General features: G+C 34.8%; 1 protein-coding gene across 2 annotated transcripts in view; it reads right to left on the reverse strand.

Moving 5' to 3' along the window:
* Nucleotides 1-15,000, reverse strand: part of LOC133629952 (rhophilin-2-like) — a 76,233-nt gene that overhangs the window by 24,374 nt on the left and 36,859 nt on the right. For both annotated transcript variants that reach the window (XM_062021113.1, XM_062021106.1), the window contains exons 4-9: nt 12,905-12,977; nt 7,944-8,021; nt 7,740-7,864; nt 3,720-3,886; nt 3,469-3,656; nt 3,239-3,395 (exon numbers count right to left, since the gene is read on the reverse strand). In XM_062021113.1, the coding sequence (XP_061877097.1) occupies nt 3,239-3,395; nt 3,469-3,656; nt 3,720-3,886; nt 7,740-7,864; nt 7,944-8,021; nt 12,905-12,977 (788 nt within the window). The remainder of the gene's footprint in view (nt 1-3,238; nt 3,396-3,468; nt 3,657-3,719; nt 3,887-7,739; nt 7,865-7,943; nt 8,022-12,904; nt 12,978-15,000) is intronic.

Here is a 15,000-nt window from a genome sequence, read left to right on the forward strand (position 1 = left end):
CCATAAGTCATAAAAATATGAATAATTATCTATATTGACCAATATAAAACATTTACATCGAGATAGTTTTCGGCCATATCGCCCAGCTCTAATTGAAAGTGCCTTAATGCAGTGGCCCCCAAGTGGCCGCACAAGAATTATTATTATTATTATTATTATTATTATTATTTTTTTTTTTTAAATGAAATCAACATAAAAAACATGATATATACATTCTATATCAATATAGATCAATAAAGTCTGCAGGGATACAGTCCGTAAGCACACATGATTGTGGAGCAGCAGCACGCACAATCATGTGTGCTTACGGACTGTATCCCTGCAGACTTTATTGATATATATTGATTTATAATGTAGGAAGCAGAATATTGATAACAGAAAGAAATGGGGGGAGGGAGGTTTTTTGGGTTGGTGCACTAATTGTAAGTGTATCTTGTGTTTTTTATGTTGATTTAATAAAAATTAAAAAAAAACAAAAAAAAACGATACAGATAATAAAAAAAACGATACCGATAATTTCCGATATTACATTTTAACGCATTTATCGGCCGATACTATCGGCAGACCGATATTATCGGACATCCCTAATATATATATATATATATATTTTTTTTTTTAAAAATTAAATCAACATAAAAACACAAGATACACTTACAATTAGTGCACCAACCCAAAAAACCTCCCTCCCCCATTTACACTCATTCACACAAAAGGGTTGTTTCTTTCTGTTATTAATATTCTGCTTCCTACATTATATATCAATATATATCAATACAGTCTGCAAGGGATACAGTCCGTAAGCACACATGATTGTATTTTTTTATGACAAAAAAAACAAACAAAAAAACCCAAAAAACTAAAAGGTGTTATTATAAAGTTTGACATAAATAGACCGAGTGAGGTTTACAAGTCATGGGAGAAAAAACGACTAGAAGGTACAACAAATAGCGAACATATTTGAGATCTAAGAGAAGAACTTGTCTGCTAATCAGGAGCGCACCGTTAAAAACCTGTTTGTCATTTCCACCAACAGACTCTTTGATCGGCCTCACGATAGCTTGGCAAAGTGAAAATAATGCACATCTTAAAACTAAATGAACAACAAAAAAGTCCCGTAACAAAGAATAACAAAACACATTATGCGGAGATATAATTATATCGTAAATTCCGCACTATAAGTCGTTTTTTTTCCCTACGCTTTGAACCCTGCAGCTTATAAAACGATGCGTCTGTTCATGTAATTTTATTCGCTGACGGCCATGATGCAAATAGTTTCAAAAACAAAACAAGCAAATACAATTAAAAAGTCTGTTATTGTTTGCTCACTGCTCCATTTAGCCCTTCTGGCTTCTAGCCATCCGTAGCGTTTCTACTCGTATGAATTCTTCCTTCATCACTCCAAAAGTAAATTTACACAAATTTGGTTTAAAAAGCCAATTTACACAAATTTGGTGTAAAAAAGTCAATTTACACAAATGTGCTGTAAAAAGCCAATTTGGAGTAATTTGGTGTAAAAAAGTCAATTTATACAAATTTGGTTTAAAACGCCAATTTACACAAATTTGGTGTAAAAAAGTCAATTTACACAAATTTGGTTTAAAAAGCCAATTTACACAAATTTGGTGTAAAAAAAACAATTTACACAAATTTGGTTTAAAAAGCCAATTTAAACAAATTTGGTGTAAAAAAAAACAATTTACACAAATTTGGTGTAAAAAAAAAATTACACACATTTGGTGTAAAAAAGTCAATTTACACAAATTTGGTTTAAAAAGCCAATTTACACAAATTTGGTGTAAAAAAAACAATTTACACAAATTTGGTGTAAAAAATTTTTTACACAAATTTGGTGTAAAAAGCCAATTTAGAGTAATTTCATGTAAAAAGCCAATTTACACAAATTTGGTGTAAAAAAGTCAATTTACACAAATTTGGTGTAAAAAAGTCAATTTACACAAATTTGGTTAAAAAAGTCAATTTACACAAATTTGGTGTAAAAAAGTCAATTTACACAAATTTGGTGTAAAAAGCCAATTTACACAAATTTGGTGTAAAAAGCCAATTTACACAAATTTGGTGTAAAAAAGTCAATTTACACAAATTTGGTTTAAAAAGCCAATTTACACAAATTTGGTGTAAAAAAAACAATTTACACAAATTTGGTGTAAAAAAAAAAATGTACACAAATTTGGTGTAAAAAGCCAATTTAGAGTAATTTCGTGTAAAAAGCCAATTTACAGAAGTTTGGTGTAAAAAGCCAATTTACAGTAATTTGGCGTAAAACGCAAATTTTTACAAATTTGGCGTAAAAAGCCAATGTACAGTAATGTGGTGTAAAAAGCCCATTTACAGTAATTTGCTGTAAAAAGTCAATTTACACAAATTTGGTGTAAAAAGCCAATTTACAGAAATTTGGTGTAAAAAGCCAATTTACACTAATTTGGTTTAAAAAGCAACGTTAGTGAGTTTTACAATATAACTAAAACAATTCCTACTTACTAAGCCGTCCCGTGTGTGACGTCTGTAGGAGTGTTTTCATGCATATTTGTACGTGCTATCGCAATGTAATCAAGCTAATATGCTAACACGTTTACAAGTCTGTTATTAGTATTATCGACTGACAACGACGTCAGCGTGGAGTTATCGAGTGTGTTTAGCTGACTGGAGAGCTAGCTTGCGCAGCTAGTGGGTCCATGGCGATGACTTCTGTTTTGTTTGATACGCCGTTTTACTGCCTTGTTGCTGGCACCGTTTGGAAATAAAGTATGTAAAGAAATACTTATAAAATATAACTCATTTCACAATCTGCGGCTAATACGCGGAAAAATATGTTGTTTATTCTACAATTTAGTGGGTGTGGCTTGTGGAAAATACGGTAGTTTGACATGCAGGAAACAACATGAAATATAAAAGTTAGTATTTTTACTTTTTACTCGAGACTCCAATTTTCAATTGTGCTTCTCGCCTTCTTTATCAAAGTGCTGTCACTTTGGGCCCTTGGAGGATTATTTTGCATTGTAAAAAAAATAAAAATATGCAGACTGAGTGGAATTTCTCGCATGGGGACTGGATTCTGCGGGAAAACTGACGCTTTTGTACGTAAAACCAGGGTCAACTTGTACTGGTCTGACAAGTTTGAAAGAGTACTTGTGTGGTTGTGGCTTGTGCAGCCCTTTGAGACACTGCTGGTTCAGGACTATATAAGTAAACATTGATTGATACTATTTGCGTGTCTTACCGTGGTGGTCCAGGAGGGCGGAGGCCACAAAGTAGTGCGCCATGGAGCGGTAGTGGTTGGTCTTGACTTGAGACATGGTGGACCAGAAGAAGGGCACGTTGTCCTTGACCGGCGTCTGGATCATGGACTGGTGGACGTGGTCGTAGGTCTCCGACACCTGGCCAGGTGAGAGAGGAGCGTGTGAGTGTGTGTGTGTGTGGTTGGAGGTGGCCACGCCCCCCCTTACTCACCTTGGCGGCCTCCTGGGCCATCGTGAGCAGCGTGAGGACCTCGTTGCGGACGCCGGGCAGAGCCAGCTGCTCGAAGAGACACTCCTGGGCCTGAGCCAGCATGATGCGGATGAGCATGGCCAGCATGGCAGGGCTCATGTCGTAGCTGGGCGTGTGCGTGAAGGTCTCCTTCAGGTGGTTCAGGATGCCTGCGCGAGAGCTGCCGGTCAGTAGGGGCCGTGGTCCGGAGGCGGACCTGCGCCAGAGAGTACCTGCGGACGTCTGGAAGGCGGAGATGGCCTCCTTCAGGCCCGGCCAGGTCTGCCGGTCGCCGCGGGTGCCCATTTGGGAGTAGAGGGCGGCCATGTTGAAGAGGATGCTGGCCTTTTCCAGGGACAGGTTTTGTTGGCACACGGGAACACCTGTGAAGGAGTCGTACCTGCGGGGACACCACACACGCTTTACTTCTCACTTTTTCCACTAAAATCAACACTGAGCCTAATAACACCATGCGCCGTAAGCAGGGGCGGCCGTCGTGTCATTCCAATTGCCCCCGAAACGTACAACGTATTCATAATGACCTCTTTCCGTCATGGATGGCATGTTGGCATGGCTGCACCGTACACAAGATTTGACTGGGAAAACATCACCAGTGGTACCTTTTTACATTTACAGTAACGCACTGTGAAAACAGGCAACAGAGATTTTACGGTAAAAAAAAGTAGCAGCTCAGTCGCCAGAATTTTGCAGTTAAAAGTGTTTTTTAATTTAGAGTCATTTAGTGTAAAAAGCCAATTTGGAGTAATTTGGTGTAAAAAAAAGTCTATTTACATAAATTTGGTTTAAAAAGCCAATTTACACAAATTTGGTGTAAAAGCTAATTTAGTGTAATTTGGTGTAAAAAAGTCAATTTACAAAAACTTGGTGTAAAAAGCTGATTTACAAAAATTTGGTGTAAAAAGCCAATTTACAAAAATTTGGTGCAAAAAGTCAATTTAGAGTAATGTGTAAAAAGCCAATTTACACATTTGGTGAAAAAAATTACATTTTTATAAATTTGATGTAAAAAGCCAATTTACACTAAATTGGTATAAAAAGCCAATTTACACTAAATTGGTGTAAAAAGCCAATTTATAGAAATTTGGTGTAAAAAGCCAATTTGGAGTAATTTGGTGTAAAAAATTTCAATTTACACAAATTTGGTGTAAAAAGCCAATTTACACTGAATTGGTGTAAAAAGCCATTTTACATTAGTTTGGTGTAAAAAGCCAATTTGCCAAAATTTGGTGTAAAAAGCCAATTTAGAGTAATGTGGTGTAAAAAGACAATTTACACTAAATTGGTGTAAAAAGCCAATTTATATCAATTTGATGTAAAAAGCCAATTTTCATTAATTTGGTGTAAAAAGCCAATCTACAGTAATGTGGTGTAAAACGCAAATTTATACACATTTGGTGTAAAAAGCCAATTTACAGTAATTTGGTGTAAAATGCAAATGTATACAAATTTGGTGTAAAAAGACAATTTATACAAATTTGGTGTAAAAAGCCAATTTAGTGTAATTTGGAGTAAAAAAAGTCAATTTACATAAATTTGGTGTAAAAAGCCAATTCACACTAAATTGGTGCAAAGAGCCAAATTACGTTAATTTGGTGTTAAAAGCCAATTTGGAGTAATCTGGTGTAAAAAAAAAAGTCAATTTACAGAAATTTGGTGTAAAAAGCCAATTTACAGAAATTTGGTGTAAAAAGTCAATTTACATTAATTTGGTGTAAAAAGACAATTTGCTGAAATTTGGTGTAAGAAGCCAATTTAGAGTAATGTGGTGTAAAAAGCCAATTTACAGAAGTTTGTAGTAAAAAGCCAACTTACAGTAATTTGCTGTAAAAAGACAATTTACACTAAATTGGTGTAAAAAGCCAATTTATATTAATTTGGTGTAAAAAGCCAATTTTCATTAATTTGGTGTAAAAAGCCAATTTACAATAATTCGGTGTAAAAAGCCAATTAACAGTAATTTGGTGTAAAACGCAAATGTATATAAATCTGGTGTAAAAAGCAAATTTACACTAATGTGGTGTAAAAAGCCAATTTATAATAATTTGGTGTAAATGCCAATTTACAGAAATTTGGTGTAAAAAGCCAATTTACAATAATTTGGTGTAAATGCCAATTTACAGAAATTTGGTGTAAAACGCAAATTTATACAAATTTGGTGTAAAAAGCCAATTTACACTAATGTGGTGTAAAAAGCCAATTTACAGTAATTTGCTGTAAAAAGCGAATTTACACTAAATTGAGGTAAACAGACAATTTACATTAATTTGGTGTAAAAAGCCAATTAAGAGTAATGTGGTGTAAAAAGCCAATTTACAGAAATGTGGTGCAGGCACGTAAAAGCGTCTTGAAGATGATGAGTAAAACATCATCTATGCAACATCCACCATTCCATGTTATGTAGACCACCAGGAAGTCTTTTAAATGTAGAAAAATAACATAATATGACCCATTTAATGCGCCTTATGATCCGCTGTGAAAACTAGGCAAGTGAGAAGTGAAGTGAGGAGCATTACCAGGTGAAGAAGAGGCCAGAAGAAGTGAGGAGCATTACCAGGTCAAGAAGAGGCCAGAAGAAGTGAGGAGCATTACCAGGTGAAGAAGAAGAAGTGAGGAGCATTACCAGGTGAAGAAGAGGCCAGAAGAAGAAGAAGAAGTGAGGAGCATTACCAGGTGAAGAAGTAGTGATGAGCATTACCAGGTGAAGAAGAGGCCAGAAGAAGAAGAAGTGAGGAGCATTACCAGGTGAAGAAGAGGCCAGAAGAAGAAGAAGTAGTGAGGAGCATTACCAGGTGAAGAAGAGGCCAGAAGAAGAAGTAGTGAGGAGCATTACCAGGTGAAGAAGAAGAAGTGAGGAGCATTACCAGGTGAAGAAGAGGCCAGAAGAACAAGTAGTGAGGATCATTACCAGGTGAAGAAGAGGCCAGAAGAAGAAGAAGTAGTGAGGAGCATTACCAGGTGAAGAAGAGGCCAGAAGAAGAAGTAGTGAGGAGCATTACCAGGTGAAGAAGAGGCCAGAAGAAGAAGAAGTGAGGAGCATTACCAGGTGAAAAAGAGGCCAGAAGAAGAAGAAGTGAGGAGCATTACCAGGTGAAGAAGAGGCCAGAAGAAGAAGAAGAAGTGAGGAGCATTACCAGGTGAAGAAGAGGCCAGAAGAAGAAGAAGTAGTGAGGAGCATTACCAGGTGAAGAAGAGGCCAGAAGAAGAAGAAGAAGTGAGGAGCATTACCAGGTGAAGAAGAGGCCAGAAGAAGAAGAAGTGAGGAGCATTACCAGGTGAAGAAGATGCCAGAAGAAGAAGAAGTAGTGAGGATCATTACCAGGTGAAGAAGAAGTAGTGAGGAGCATTACCAGGTGAAGAAGAGGCCAGAAGAAGAAGAAGTAGTGAGGAGCATTACCAGGTGAAGAAGAGGCCAGAAGAAGAAGAAGAAGTGAGGAGCATTACCAGGTGAAGAAGAAGAACTGATGAGCATTACCAGGTGAAGAAGAGGCCAGAAGAAGAAGTAGTGAGGAGCATTACCAGGTGAAGAAGAGGCCAGAAGAAGAAGTAGTGAGGAGCATTACCAGGTGAAGAAGAAGAAGTGATGAGCATTACCAGGTGAAGAAGAGGCCAGAAGAAGAAGAAGTGAGGAGCATTACCAGGTGAAGAAGAGGCCAGAAGAAGAAGAAGTGAGGAGCATTACCAGGTGAAGAAGAGGCCAGAAGAAGAAGTAGTGAGGAGCATTACCAGGTGAAGAAGAAGTGATGAGCATTACCAGGTGAAGAAGAGGCCAGAAGAAGAAGTGAGGAGCATTACCAGGTGAAGAAGAGGCCAGAAGAAGAAGAAGTGAGGAGCATTACCAGGTGAAGAAGAGGCCAGAAGAAGAAGTAGTGAGGAGCATTACCAGGTGAAGAAGAAGTAGTGAGGAGCATTACCAGGTGAAGAAGAGGCCAGAAGAAGAAGAAGAAGTGAGGAGCATTACCAGGTGAAGAAGAGGCCAGAAGAAAAAGAAGTGAGGAGCATTACCAGGTGAAGAAGAGGCCAGAAGAAGAAGTAGTGAGGATCATTACCAGGTGAAGAAGAAGTAGTGAGGAGCATTACCAGGTGAAGAAGAAGAAGTGAGGAGCATTACCAGGTGAAGAAGAAGAAGTGAGGATCATTACCAGGTGAAGAAGAAGAAGTGAGGATCATTACCAGGTGAAGAAGAAGAAGTGAGGAGCATTACCAGGTGAAGAAGAAGAAGTGAGGATCATTACCAGGTGAAGAAGAGGCCAGTGTGATGCGTGGGTGAGAAGAAGCGACTCTCCATCAGAGGAAGATGGTTGAAGTAGTTGGCCAGAAGCTCCACCCCCACCTCCGTGCGACTTGGCGTCCTGCAGGCCTGCACGTCACACAGCAGCTGATCCATCAAAGGAAAGACTGGTGCAAAAATGGTGAGGCAGAACATGGACGCCACCAACCTGCCGCAGGTCCATCAGGTCGGCGATCTCGTTCTCGAAGCTGCTGCCATCTTGCTTGTAATGCAGAACAATGTAATCCTGTTAGGAACAAACAAGATGAAATATCTCTTCTTGCTGCCATCTTGCTTGTAATGCAGAACAATGTAATCCTGTTAGGAACAAACAAGATGAAATATCTCTTCTTGGTTGTAATGCAGAACAATGTAATCCTGTTTAGGAACAAACAAGATGAAATATCTCTTCTTGCTGCCATCTTGCTTGTAATGCAGAACAATGTAATCCTGTTGGGAAGAAACAAGATGAAATATCTCTTCTTGCTGCCATCTTGCTTGTAATGCAGAACAATGTAATCCTGTTAGGAACAAACAAGATGAAATATCTCTTCTTGGTTGTAATGCAGGACAATGTAATCCTGTTTAGGAACAAACAAGATGAAATATCTCTTCTTGCTGCCATCTTGCTTGTAATGCAGAACAATGTAATCCTGTTGGGAAGAAACAAGATGAAATATCTCTTCTTGCTGCCATCTTGCTTGTAATGCAGAACAATGTAATCCTGTTAGGAACAAACAAGATGAAATATCTCTTCTTGGTTGTAATGCAGAACAATGTAATCCTGTTTAGGAACAAACAAGATGAAATATCTCTTCTTGCTGCCATCTTGCTTGTAATGCAGAACAATGTAATCCTGTTTAGGAACAAACAAGATGAAATATCTCTTCTTGTAACAGCAAAAAGTTGTTTTTCTCCTTTAAAACTGTAATTTCTCCAAAAAATAATAATGAATCAAAATCAATGTTGTTATTGTGAATTATTAATCTATTTAAGGTTACAATTACTTCACATCAAATATTACACTTTGAAATATTTTTTGGGGTAAAATGTTGCATGTTTTGTATGTCGGCCATGAAAAATGAAGTTTTCTACCACAAATAGGGCATAAAACAAACAAAAAAATAACAACAACGTATAATTGACTGGTAGATCTGAAGTTGATTTTAAAAATTAAGCAAGAAAGTAAAACAATAAATATTGTAATTAGGGCTGCAACAACTAATCGATTAAATCGATTATAAAAATAGTTGCCGATTAATTTAGTCATCGATTCGTTGGATCTATGCTTTGCGCATGCTTTTATCTAGTTTGCACTTTGTCTGTGTTATTACTATTATCATTATTATCAACTCACTCTATTTTTTATTTTCCTATTTTAATGATGTTGGATCTATGTTGTTGTTGTTGTTGTTGTTGTTGGGGACAAGTGTTGTAAATTAGCTTTGGCTACAAACACTGTGATGCATGCATCGGATAACTGTTTCAGATGTCTATGTTTTTGTATCTGTCCCTATTTCAAATAAACCTCTATAATAATAATAACAGAGGCTTATAAAAAAAAAAAATTTTTTTTTTTTTTTTTTTAATTTTTTTTAAATAAACCTTTATTTATAAACTGCAACATGTACAAACAGCTGAGAAACAATAATCAAAATAAGTATGGTGCCAGTATGCTGTTTTTTTTTTTTTCTCAATAAAATACTGGAAAGGATAGAAATGTAGTTTGTCTCTTTTATCTGATTATTAATCGATTAATCGAAGTAATAATCGACAGATTAATCGATTATCAAATTAATCGTTAGTTGCAGCCCTAATTGTAATTTACTTTTACCACATATGAAATGGGCCCTTTTGGATTCTTGAGAATTTTAGTGGGATTTTTTTACTTTTGAAAACTGTCATTGCTCAAAAAAGAATAATGAATCAAGGCTCCAATTACTTTACATCAAATATTACACTTTGAAATTTTGAGGGAAAATTTCGCAAATTTTATGTGTTTGCCGTAAAAAAAAAATAAAAAAAGTACACATTTTTCTTTGATAAAAAGGGCACAACAAACTAATTAAAAAAAACATTGAAACAATAATAAAAACATCTAAACTAATGGACAGATAGATCTGATGTAAAGACTTAACATTTGAATGCCCAAACATTTTGGTGGGATTTTTTTTCTTAAAACTGTCATTACTTAAAAAATAATAATGAATCAAAATCAACGTTGTAATGAATTATTAACTTATTTAAGGCTCCAATTATTTCACATCAAATATTACACTTGGAAATATTTTCTGGGGAAATGTTGCATGATTTGTATGTTGACAAATAACAAGAACGTATAATCGACTGGTAGATCTGAAGTTGATTTTAAAAAATTAGGCAATAAAAGTTAAAAAAAATTAAAAATTTATTTTTACCAAAAATGAAAGGGCCCTTTTGGATCCTTGAGAATTTTAGTGGGATTTTTTTTAAAACTGTCGATGCTAAAATAATAATGACATATTCAAGGCTCCAATTACATCATGTCAAATATTACACTTTGACATTTTTCTTTGATGAAAATATTGCATATTTTGTGTGTTTGCCATACAAAAACTGTAAAAATAATTTTGGGAAAAAATTGCACATTTTATGTTTGCTGTAAAAAATTTAAAAAAAGTTCTCTTTAAAAAAAAAAAAAGGGCAAAATAATAAAATAAAAAACATTTTGAAAAAATGAAAACAATCTAAACTAATGGACAAATAGATCTGAAGTTGATCTAGAGACTTAAGTGTTAAAAAAAAAGGAATGTATGATTTATTTTAACATTTGGATTCCCAAACATGTTTGTGGGATTGTTTTCTTAAAACTGTCATTACTTAAAAAATAATAATGAATTTGAATCAATTTTGTTATGGATTATTGACTTATTTACGGCTTCAATTAATTCACATCATATATTAGACTTTGACATTTTTCTTTGAGGAAAATATTGCATATTTTGTGTGTTTGCCATACAAAAACTGTAAAAATATTTTTGGGGAAAAATTGTACATTTTATGTTTGCTGTAAAAAAAATTAAAAAAGTTATCTTTAAAAAAAAATAAAAAATAAAAAAAGGGCAAAAAAATAAAATAAAAAACATTTAGAAAAAATGAAAACAATCTAAACTAATGAACAAATAGATCTGAAGTTGATCTAGAGACTTAAGTGTTAAAAAAAAAAAGGAATGTATGATTTATTTTAACATTTGCATTCCCAAACATGTTTGTGGGATTGTTTTCTTAAAACTGTCATTACTTAAAAAATAATAATGAATTTAAATAAATTTTGTTATGGATTATTGACTTATTTACGGCTTCAATTACTTCACATCATATATTACACTTTGACATTTTTCTTTGGGGGAAAACTTGCATATTTTGTGTGTTTGCCATAATAAAAAAAAACTGTAAAAAATATATTTTTGGGAAAATATTGCATATTTTATGTTTGCCGTTAAAAAAAAAAAGTTTTCTTTGACAAAAAGGGCACAAAAAACAAATTAAAAAAACATTAAAAAAATAAAAACAATTTAAACTAATGGACAGATAGATTATTGACTTATTTAAGGCTTCAATTAATTTGCATCATATATTACACTTTGACATTTTTCTTTGGGGGAAAACTTGCATATTTTGTGTGTTTGCCATAAAAAAAAAGTAAAAAAAAATATTTTGGGGAAAATATTGCACATTTTATGTTTGCCGTTAAAAAAAAAAACTTTTCTTTGACAAAAAGGGCAAAAAAACAAATTAAAAAAACATTACAAAAATAAAAACAATTTAAACTAATGGACAGATAGATTATTGACTTATTTAAGGCTTCAATTAATTCACATCATATATTACACTTTGACATTTTTCTTTGGGGGAAAACTTGCATATTTTGTGTTTGCCATAAAAAAAAAACTATAAAAAACTATATTTTTGGGAAAATATTGCACATTTTATGTTTGCCGTTAAAAAAAAAAGTTTTCTTTGACAAAAATGGCACAAAAAACAAATTAAAAAAACATTAAAAAAATAAAAACAATTTAAACTAATGGACAGATAGATTATTGACTTATTTAAGGCTTCAATTAATTCACATCATATATTACACTTTGACATTTTTCTTTGGGGGAAAACTTGCATATTTTGTGTTTGCCATAAAAAAAAAACTATAAAAAACTATATTTTTGGGAAAATATTGCACATTTTATGTTTGCCGTTAAAAAAAAAAGTTTTCTTTGACAAAAATGGCACAAAAAACAAATTAAAAAAACATTAAAAAAATAAAAACAATTTAAACTAATGGACAGATAGATTATTGACTTATTTAAGGCTTCAATTAATTCACATCATATATTACACTTTGACATTTTTCTTTGGGGGAAAACTTGCATATTTTGTGTGTTTGCCATAAAAAAAAAGTAAAAAAAAATATTTTGGGGAAAATATTGCACATTTTATGTTTGCCGTTAAAAAAAAAAACTTTTCTTTGACAAAAAGGGCAAAAAAACAAATTAAAAAAACATTACAAAAATAAAAACAATTTAAACTAATGGACAGATAGATTATTGACTTATTTAAGGCTTCAATTACTTCACATCAAATATTACACTTTGACATTTTTCTTTTGGGGGAAAACTTGCATATTTTGTGTGTTTGCCATAAAAAAAAACCTGTATTTTCTTTCACAAAAAGGGCATTAAACAATAACAAATGTTTTTATATTTAACTTTATATCAACAGATAGACCTGAAGTTGATCTAGAAACTTAAGTGCTAAAAAAATAAATAATAATATATGACTTACAGTATTTTTAAGATTTTCAAACAGGGTGCCCTATTGGTTTTGAAAATGGAAAAATATCAAAATGGCCCCCGCATGCTTTTATTTTTCAGTGTGGGGCCCTTGTCAGGAAGTTCTGATTCTTTTAGATGTTTGAGAATAATAATAGACACAATATCTGCATTTGTGTTAGCATTGGACATGCTAAACTAGCATGCTAATTCACAGCAGGGCTCTTTTGCCATTGAATTCAAGCCTTCAAGCAGATATCATAGCAAAATATTGAAATATTCTTTGAGTTCCAGAGTATTTCTAGTTAGTTTAGTGTGTTCGCACCTTGAAAGGCATCGAAAAGTCGACTTCTTTGGTCTCCTTCAGACCCAGGGCGATGAGCGGAATGTTGGTTTCCCTGGACAAAACACACACAAAACCAGATCAAATAGATGGAAATGACATCACTTTCACTCTTTCATGTATGCATTATTTTCACTGTTTCATGTATGCATTATTTTCACTGTTTCATTTATGCATTATTTTCACAGTTTCATGTATGCATTATTTTCACTGTTTCATGTATGCATCACTTTCACTGTTTCATGTATGCATCACTTTCACTGTTTCATGTATGCATCACTTTCACTGTTTCATGTATGCATCATTTTCACTGTTTCATGTATGCATTATTTTCACTGTTTCATGTATACATCACTTTCACTGTTTCATGTATGCATTATTTTCACAGTTTCATGTATGCATTATTTTCACTGTTTCATGTACGCATCACTTTCACTGTTTCATGTATGCATTATTTTCACTGTTTCATGTACGCATTATTTTCACTGTTTCATGTATGCATTATTTCCACCGTTTAATATCCGGCATTATAAAAAGGTACCCATTCTAGCGGCCCATTTTTTTCGTTTATTTGTGAATAGCGTTTCCACGGTAACAGGAAATGGTCCCAATTTAAAGTACCGCCATCGGCGCGAACAGCCCCTTTCCGAGGGTATAACATATGTGGGGGTTCGTTGGCCGGTTCGTCTCGCATTAAGTGTAAGAGAGACGTGTGCGGAGCAAGAATGATAAAGTTTGAAGTATGAGCAATAACAATATGGGCTGCTTGCAATGAAGCAGGCCCATAATTAATGTATTATATTCTTGATTGGCACTTGAGAGGCGGGAAGTGTGCATCAAACAGAAGGCTGCAGGACAAAAACACAGCAGGTGTTCCGCTTACAAAAACGTCCATCGGGCCTTAAAGTCCAACTTCCTGGGGGCCTCGGGCCCTTCATTAGGCCTCTTTAACGTTAAACAGGCGCTCGTTAGGCGAAGGGTAAAGCGGCGAAGGGCCGAGCGGACAGACGGGAAGCAGGCTGAAGCTGACAAATACCTGCTGGCGTCGCTCAACAAACACGCTTGGGAGGCCTTCACACCACTGGAATGTTGAACTTTTAATCAAATACCGTATTTCCTTGAATAGCCGCCGGGGCGCTAATTAATTAAAAACCTCTTCTCACTCCTGCGTTTACCAAAAGCATGCGGGATGGGCAGGCATGCGCTAATTATTTTAAAACCTCTTCTCACTCCGGCGCTTACCTTATGAAAATCACATTTAATAAAAAAAAAACGTTATTATGGTCTTACCTTTAGGTATAAATGAGTCCATGCGCAGCTCCTATAGAAGTCTTCCTTATCTTTCTTCAGTTTTAAAAGTCTCTCTGTCTCGATGGTAATTATTTTGCGAAACGAGTTTGACCCGGCTGTAACTCTAGGCAGGCGAATACTATGTTCCCGGCGGCAATTCGAGGAAATACGGTACATTTTTTTAATTTTTAAACTGAGTGAACCCTCTTGTCAGTCAGCTACTATCTTCGTACCTGCGGGCGGAGGTAGGGATGCTGGCATGCAGAAGTTGAGTCTCGTAACGTAAACGTAAGATAATGTAGCAGAAATCCCAGATGGACCCAAAAATACTAGCTTACTCGTTTCATCTCGGACATTTCCGGAAAGTTTTGTCCAAATTTGTATTGAGCTTTTTGACGTATTTAAGCAAACTGACACTCAAACCCTCAAAAATCACAGAGTCCATAAAGCCCTCTAAAAAAAAAAAAAACATCCAAAAAGCGCCAACAAGACTCCATTTACATGTCGTGACCTGAATATTGAAAAGTATTAGCGATATTGTTATTATAAGGGCTAACGCAGAGGAACTACTTTTAGAGAGATGCACTATATTGTCATATTGAGCTGCTGCGTCGCCTCCGAGTTGGTGAAAGTTAATTCTCGATTATAAATCACGCCTCTAGCCTGGAAAGACATGAAAAGTTGTTCAGCCTTTGTGAGGATTGTAAAGTATGATGTAAAGTAGGGCTGCAACTAACGATTAATCTGATAACCGATTAATCTGTCGATTATTACTTCGATTAATCGAT

This window comes from Entelurus aequoreus, linkage group LG02, assembly GCF_033978785.1.
Source record: "Entelurus aequoreus isolate RoL-2023_Sb linkage group LG02, RoL_Eaeq_v1.1, whole genome shotgun sequence".
NCBI classification, from domain to species: Eukaryota; Metazoa; Chordata; class Actinopteri; order Syngnathiformes; family Syngnathidae; genus Entelurus; species Entelurus aequoreus.